The sequence below is a fragment of the Sorghum bicolor genome, chromosome 9, assembly GCF_000003195.3.
Source record: "Sorghum bicolor cultivar BTx623 chromosome 9, Sorghum_bicolor_NCBIv3, whole genome shotgun sequence".
NCBI classification, from domain to species: Eukaryota; Viridiplantae; Streptophyta; class Magnoliopsida; order Poales; family Poaceae; genus Sorghum; species Sorghum bicolor.
In genome coordinates, this window is record NC_012878.2 from 50,039,624 (window position 1) to 50,047,334 (window position 7,711).

The window sequence follows — 7,711 nt, forward strand, 5'->3', positions numbered from 1 at the left end:
GCATCAACCATCCAAATGGCCACAGTATATGAAGAGATGAAAAACAGCTGTTGGTGTTTCATACAGTTTGTGTACATATATATAATTTGGAGGCAAGAAGCAAGTGAGTTTGTACGCCCTTGGAGAACGAACGCAAGGCAAGTCTATGACCTCATCACAGCGACACAGGAGGCACCATACATAGGTCATCTGTGAGCACTGAGCACCGCTGGTGTGGGATCCTCCTCATGCCTTCCACCACGGGTCCTCGCCGGTCCTGAAGTCGGTCTCCACCCACGGGACGAAGAGGACCTTGCCGTCGTCGACGTCGGCGTGAACCAGCGCCAGCGACTGTTCACAGAAGAGCAGCGCCGAAGCAGATCAGTTTCAGTTGAAACGCAACACAATCAGCTGCAGACTTCCAGTTTAGAAGAAAATGAAATTATTGGGTGCGTTTGTTTTTATACCAGAGGCGCCGGTCCACGGACCACCTTGCCCTGGTTGTTGTACTGGGATCCATGGCAGGGGCAGATGAACTTGTTCTCGGCGCCGTTCCACGGCACGACGCAGCCGAGGTGAGTGCACACGGCGTTGATCCCGTAGGTGGCCAGCGTCTTGTCCTGCTCCACCACCAGGTACGTCGGGTCACCCTGCACGCGCACGACGCGGCGCCGCACACAAAACACGCCGGCCGTGACCGTGAGCATCATCAACACAAACACAAACACAACTGCAGGTGACGACGACGGTGGCGATGGGATGACTGACCTTGAGCCCCTGCGCCAGCGTGCGGTCGTTGGGACCGTGCGTCTTGAGCCACTCATCCACCGTGATGTCGTTGCCCAGCTTGTCCTTGGCGTAGGTCCCGCCGCCGGCGCCGCCGGAGCTGATGCGTGCAAAACCAATGGGCCGCCGGAGCTACAGTGAGCCGGTAGCTAGGTGTTGATGCATGCATGGCAACGAACGCGACTCACCCGGCGGGGACGAAGAAGGCGCCGTAGGGGACGACCATGCCGACGGTGGGCAGCGAGATGGCGCCGAGGAGGAGGAGGTTCATCAGCTTCCGCTTCTCCATGTCGGGGACGCGGTCGGCGGGGATGCTGCTCGCCGCCTGGCACGTGATGCTCTGGGCGCGCTCCCGGCCCATCCCCAGGCCAAGCCCCTTCACTGGCTTGCCCAGCGTAGCGCGGGACCGGCAGAGCTGCCATTGCAGGCACGGACACGGGACATCATATATCATATATATGCAAAGAAAAAACCATATTGTGAAAACTAATAACACGCCGACTCTGTTTCCCGTCGGCCAAAACTCAAGGTCAGGGAGAGAGAGGCGCCCCATGGCAGAAGAAGGAAGAAGATGAGGAAGTTGCTGGGTCACCTGGTGGGTGGGGTTGGCGGCGGTGGAGAGCGCCGCGGTGGTCGCCATGGCTGCAGCAGCAGGTGAGGATCGGGGCAAGACGGCTGGTGTTCACTACTCCCTGGCGTCCACAGGCTTGCGGATGGGTATATCTTTGCCCCGGGTGGCTGAGGGAGGGGGCCGGTGATTGGTTGACGCACAGCGACCGGCCTGCCAGCACCACATGTTCGAGGCTGCACCCGGCACCCTGCAGGGCATAGATTTTTTTTTTTTTCCAGAATCCTGCAGGCCATAGATGAGCATTCGGGCCGCTGCGTGCCGATCTGGGCTTCGTGTCTGGGTACGGGCCACTTTCCGTGCCGATCCAGAGGATGCGCTCGGGACCGGATCCGCGGGACGGAGCGTGGAGGAGGCCGGCCGTGCTCGTCAGCCGGTGGTGCGCCGTGCGGGGGAAAGAAAAAAAAGGACGTGTCAAACAGGTTGGAATGCTGGGCCCGTGCAACCCCAAACAAACTGTTTGTTTTGAAAGCGCTTTTTCACTTTTTGTCTCACCGGCACGGCACGGCACGGCCCGGCGGCCACTTCGCAGCATTGGTCCACGCGACCTAGACTAGAGCACGTGAGCCAGTAACTCGCATGGCTTCGAGATTGGCGATGCAGAAAACCTACACATGGAGAATGCTCTTTCAGCCTTTTGTCACCGATATATACTTAACGTGGTATTTGGAAAACCTCCGTTGGATGCCATCCATCCATCCCCTTCGGAACAGAACAGATCCGATCTGGTCATCTGGCACCCTCGAAACAAATGTGTCCATGTGTACAGTTGTACTGTGTGTGCACGATTGATCATCTGCGAAGCAACCGATCAGACTAAGCTGCTCATTGATTGATGTTGGTATTTTTGCTTCTGTACGTTTGTTACGTTAGCTGGATGCAGCCATATTACAGGTGAGCAGTTGCGTTCTGCCAGTGCCGGCTTTAGAACAAAATGAAGACCAAACTGGCAAAACTTTGTTGTGGTTGTGGGTTATCGAGTTGGAAGGCAGACAGACAGCGCAAGCAACTACTACGGTGACATTCGCCCAACATCTATTGTATGCTCTTCACTTCAGTCTTCAGCAGGCAACACCATAGAAGGGGCATACCATCTACATGCCGTAAACATAGGGGCGTAAATACAACTTATACAGTGCACAGATCAAATTGTACATAGATGACGTGCTAACCCTGCGAACTCACTAACTTAGCTAATAATATGTACAGGAGCTGAAAATGGCTACAAAATTGCCTTCCCCTCCTTTGAGGGGCTCCAACTAGACAGAGAGTTCAGGCTCCTAGCAGCTCTCTGTGGATAAGTAGCTATAGCTACTGACTAGTGTAGAAGGTCCACATGAATTTGCTACCTCAGAAACCAGAATCATCTCAAAGAATCCGTGGTAACATTGCTTAGTGCAGAATCATGCAGGAACTTCTGGGCCGTCCTTGCTTGTACCTTGGATGAATTCAACATTATTCCAAGTACAATGGTGTTGTGCTTGCGCATGGCTGGCAAATTGAAGACATTTTCAGATTGTTAATAGCTCCTTGGATGAATTCAACATTGTCCACTGCCCCAGCGATCATTGTGGACTTCAGGTATCAAGAGCTGCCAACAGAAAATTTGTGGACTTAAAGATATCAACCACCAACACCTTCGACTGGAATCCTGACATTTTCATAACCTTTCAGCGTCTCCACACTGAAAGATTCCAGTGCTTCAAATATCGGAGCCAGACCTGCTTTCAGATCAGCTGCACTGGCCTCTCGAATCTGTTTCACAGTTTCGTCGTGCCGAGCTCTTTGTTCATCCAATCTCTTGTGCAGTGTATCCAATGCAACCATGCGGTTATCGACTGCCCTGCCATTGTCGGCAATGGGCAACACTGCCTTGTCAGCTTCAAATTGCCCTTGCAAGCCATGTTCCTCCTGAAGAGATTTGAGCCGCTTTGCGAAATCCCTAGAGAGGTAGTCAGCTTTCAGCTTCTGCTGCTGCTCTTCGTCCTGCCGCTCCCATAACATATGTACGTTGACAGCAAAAGCTTCCATTGTATCTACGACGCTGGCTTCTGGTATCCTTTTCATGGCTTGACACCAATCGTTAGCTGTAATGAACACAGCAGGAGCTCCAAGCCTACCAGGAGAGAAGGGTGCAATGCCATCCGGAGTCTCCTCCTTTTCCTGAGGAAGCCATTTGACTAGCCAACCATTGAGGGTTTCGATATAAGCTTTTTGGGATAAGATCCAGTTCCTGAAACAAGAACACCAGTTCAAAAGTTCCATTTCTAGCTCCAGTGTAACCTTGGAGGAGCTTTCTTCAGGTCCATTCTTAGGGATCAGAATATGAGATTTAGTTTGAAGTATGGTATGAAATTGCTTCCGATGGCATTCAAGAATGAATTTCCACATTCTAACAAGCCTGCACAAAAATCAGAACTATTCTTTATTTTATTTTTTTTTTAAAAAGAACATCGCTACTACTAAAACTAGCTGATCTTTGCAAATGTGGCAACAACTTATGCAACAATATATAATTTTTTTTAAAAAAAACAGCATGTTGTAGTAATACAGCAACATAAAACATGCTACTCTAGTTTACATGAAGTATTTAGACATCATAGAAAACCAGTTCAATAAAATGGACCAGATGGCATATAGAAGTTTTCAGTCGCAACAGGTCCCTACTTTTAGTGATTTTCCATCAAAGAATTGCATATTTATTTTTCATTTGTTTCACAATCCCATGTTGTAGTAATACAGCAACATAAAACATGCTACTCTAGTTTACATGAAGTATTTAGACATCACAGAAAACCAGTTCAATAAAATGGACCAGATGGCATATAGAAGTTTTCAGTCGCAACAGGTCCCTACTTTTAGTGATTTTCCATCAAAGAATTGCATATTTATTTTTCATTTGTTTCACAATCGATGAAATATTAACTGAACAACTGCATATTTTCTTAAACAAACAAAACTTATCTAGTACTAGAATCATCAGTTCAAAAAATAATATAAAATCTACTCTATAAGAATCATTGATTTTTATAGTCAAGAAATCCGTAAGTACTTTGTAAAGCAAATCAAAAGTCATGAAACGATAAAAAGGGTAACAGGCGAAATAACATTCAAAGACATGATTGTTTGAAGGTTGAACCCTTCAAGATCTACGGGAGTGAATAAAAGAGTAGAAGGTGGATTACATCTGTCATACCCATGGATAAGTGTAACAAGGTGTGGGTGTAGCTCATCATCTCGTAGTATGTGGATCCTCCTAGAAATAACTTTAGCTGATCTGATGGAAATGTTGATTTTGGTGAGCAGTGCCCTAATTGAGGCCCGCGTTGTATCGATCTTATGTGGCTCTGCACCACTAGCATCCAGCTCTTTCAAGCGCTTCCATTCTTTGTCATATGTAATCCTCAATTTTTCTTCCTCCTAACATAGTTTAAGGAAATGTTAAAACATGTTGATGAAAAATAAAGGCTCAGAGTGTCACTTTAAAGTTCACAAACAAATTACTCTAAGTAAGGGCCCTTCTTAACCATTTACAGCCAATCAATACATTCCCAAAGGAACCAGGATTTGCAGTGGTTAAATGATAATAATAATATAGCTCAAATATAGTAATCACAATAATATATCTGTATCTCTACAGTTAAGGGAGGGTTACAAGCATTATTTGCTTTATTATCCCATAATTTTTCTTAGAATTCCTAGGATACCTTGTATATCAAGACGGAGGGACAAGTCAACTATACTCATCTTTCCTTATTTGCCAGATCAACAAAAAAAAAGATACCATAAATCTGCAAGAGAAACTAATCCCCACATTTCATATAAAGGGAATAGCATACCACAATTTCCTTATGAAGTCTTTTCTCCCACACATACAGCCTGTCCATTGTTGCCGAAAGAGTATTAAGCTCAACATCACTGGGAAAATCGAATCTTTTACTGGAATTCTGGTTTCCTTTGGATGGATTTATAGCTGATTCTTCCAAGCTCTTCACCGGTGGCTCCGATATGGAAGAAAATAACAAAGCGAAGGTCCCCATCATCCGTGAGAATATCACTGCATGGAGAGTAAGGATCAAATTGTTTGACTGGGTTACAATTGTCTATGGAAGGACAGAGAAGAACTCCAGCCCAGAGATCAGTATAACAATAAGAAACCAGGTACATTCTACCTCTCAAATGGTCAAATTTCAATATAGCTATTGATTTACCAATGCAAACAAAGTTGGCTTCAGTTTGATGGAACCAGGATTTGCAATGGTTAAATGAAAAACAAAGCATACTTACATCTTAAGATTCTATTCCGTGATCGATACCGCATCCTCCCCACCTCAAGGATCCTTGCGACATCATCCCCACAGGCAGCCACTGATTTGAATTGCTCCTTTATTTCCTCAACAACCTCGGCGACATCTCTTGTCCCAGTGAACTCTGGCGGCCGTGCATCCTCTCCGACTACTATGGATGAGTGATCCTCTGAGCTCACCTTCCTCACCTTCATTTGATCATCTCCTGCCGGCACCTGCACTGACCCCTCTGTTCTAGCATTGGCATGGTCACAATCGCAACTGCACACACTCTCGTCCCCTGACTCAAATACCGAAGCACTATACACACTCTCGATCTCAACTTCCTTATGCTCCATGGACACTTTTACCTTGGCACTGACATCCACATTGCCAATCCGGTTCGACGCCGTGCTCTCTACAGCCTTCCTTGCCTTCACAGACTCCCTCATAGACTCCAGCTCCGTCTCCTCCTCGAGCTCCGGGATCCCCTCCCTTGCCCTCACCTCACTTGAGTTGGGACTGCTGGTGAACGACCCATTGGAGTCGTAACCTTTGCCCTTATACTGAGGAAGTTCCTGCTCATACGAATCGAAGGGGTTAAAGAAGTCCCACGGTGTCGTCTCAGGCATTGGCATTGGCGGCGGCGCCGCCGCCGGAGCCGCCGGCGCCGGTTCCCGGCCGCGATCCTCCACCGGCCGATCCCCGTCTGGTGGCAACGAGACGCCGTACATTGGGTTGTTGTACCCGTAGCCGTACCCCATGTAGGACGAACTGGTGGCGAAGTTGCCGTAGCCGTACGGTTCTTGGTACACCGTGTTCGCCGGCGTCAAGCTGGCCTTCATGTAGTAGTAGCTGGGAAATGTGGCATTTTGGAATGCGGTGTTTGGAAAGGAAGCATAGGGATCGTAGGAGGCGTACTCCCACGGCATCTCCGGCCTGGCAACAAAACCAGGGTCATGGATTTGGCGTTCTTGGGGCTCGCCATGACCGTGGCCGTGGTTGGGCAAGGGAACGCCAGGACGAAGGACAGGCGCCGTCTGCGGCGGGATCTCGGCGCCGTGGCCACCGCCGCCACAGCCTCCGGGGCCGGCGCAGGGGTCGTCGGCCGAGGAGTCGGGATCGGATTCCGAGGCGTCGTCGGAGTGGAAGTGGATGTGGGAGTGGCCGGAGTCGGTATGCGGTGTCGCTGAGCCGCTGCCCCGCTGCTTCTTGGGCTCGTCGGCGTCGTCGGCGTCGTCGTGGTCGGACGGCGGCGGCAGCGTGAGCACGGGCGACCCCGGCGCCGGCGGCGTGGCGGCGTGGTGGTGGCTCGCGAACCGCGCGAGCGCGTCGGCGACGCGCGGGAGCGCCCGGAAGTAGGCGGCGTGCGCGGCCGCGAGGTGCGCGCGGTGGTCCGCGGCGGCCCGCAGCAGGTCCCGACGCTCCCGGCACAGCGCGGCCGCCGGGGACACGTCCGTCGCGTCCAGCCGCGAGCTCCGGCACCCCATCCCTCACCTCCGCTCCGTCCCTGGGCGGCCGCCCCCTACTACTCCCTCGCCGGCGCCGGCATTGGCATTGCCCTCGCCACCCGCCGCGACGCCGCGAGCGGTCGCTCCCGCAGAAAACCGAGGGTCGAGTCGAGGTAGAGCAGACAGCAGAGTGACCGAGTGAGCAGGGGCCGGAAGCAAAAGTAGCGTGGCAACGTAAAAAATGGTGGGCGAGGCGAAGGCGAGGGTGGCGAGCGGCGAGTGCGAAGAGGAAGCCGGGGAGGGAGCGGCGTGTGCGCGCGCGCGGGGCAGCGTGACCCGGGCACGTGGAGCCGCTGTGGGAGACGCGCGTTTATTATTGAGCAGAGCAGGAGCGTTCTCTCGTTCGCTTCAGCGCAGTCTCAACTCCCAAGCACGAAACGAGCACTTTGCAATAGCACGCCATTCACATTGGATCCGAATGCAGAGCCGAGCAAGAAAGTACAATACTGTGGTGCCACATACGAGTAGTAGTTTGGTAGAGTACTTTGGTACTAGACTAGTAGCAGGGGTTAGTATAGTAC

General features: G+C 50.9%; 2 protein-coding genes across 2 annotated transcripts; both read right to left on the reverse strand.

The window, feature by feature from the left end:
- On the reverse strand, positions 1-1,553 carry LOC8058472 (cytochrome b6-f complex iron-sulfur subunit, chloroplastic). Its single transcript, XM_002441076.2, has 5 exons — positions 1,358-1,553; positions 954-1,180; positions 748-865; positions 447-629; positions 1-330 (listed from the first exon to the last, which is right to left on the reverse strand). The coding sequence occupies exons 1-5, from the start codon at positions 1,403-1,405 to the stop codon at positions 226-228; spliced, it is 681 nt and encodes a 226-aa protein (XP_002441121.1). The 5' UTR covers positions 1,406-1,553; the 3' UTR covers positions 1-225.
- Positions 2,493-7,169, reverse strand: LOC8058473. The gene is made up of 4 exons (XM_021448168.1): positions 5,681-7,169; positions 5,233-5,450; positions 4,590-4,813; positions 2,493-3,626 (listed from the first exon to the last, which is right to left on the reverse strand). The coding sequence occupies exons 1-4, from the start codon at positions 7,167-7,169 to the stop codon at positions 3,017-3,019; spliced, it is 2,541 nt and encodes an 846-aa protein (XP_021303843.1). The 3' UTR covers positions 2,493-3,016.

Bases quoted from the DNA above. Each gene is read 5' to 3' on its own strand.
- LOC8058472 (XM_002441076.2), bottom strand. From the start codon at position 1,405: ATGGCGACCACCGCGGCGCTCTCCACCGCCGCCAACCCCACCCACCAG. The intron at 866-953 runs GTGAGTCGCGTT...TGCACGCATCAG, and splicing joins GCCTTCTTCGTCCCCGCCGG to CTCCGGCGGCGCCGGCGGCG. The intron at 630-747 runs GTCAGTCATCCC...GTGCGCGTGCAG, and splicing joins CGCTGGCGCAGGGGCTCAAG to GGTGACCCGACGTACCTGGT.
- LOC8058473 (XM_021448168.1), bottom strand. From the start codon at position 7,169: ATGGGGTGCCGGAGCTCGCGGCTGGACGCGACGGACGTGTCCCCGGCG. The intron at 4,814-5,232 runs GTATGCTATTCC...AAACTATGTTAG, and splicing joins GACTTCATAAGGAAATTGTG to GAGGAAGAAAAATTGAGGAT. The intron at 3,627-4,589 runs GTATGACAGATG...TTCTTGTTTCAG, and splicing joins CTTGTTACACTTATCCATGG to GAACTGGATCTTATCCCAAA.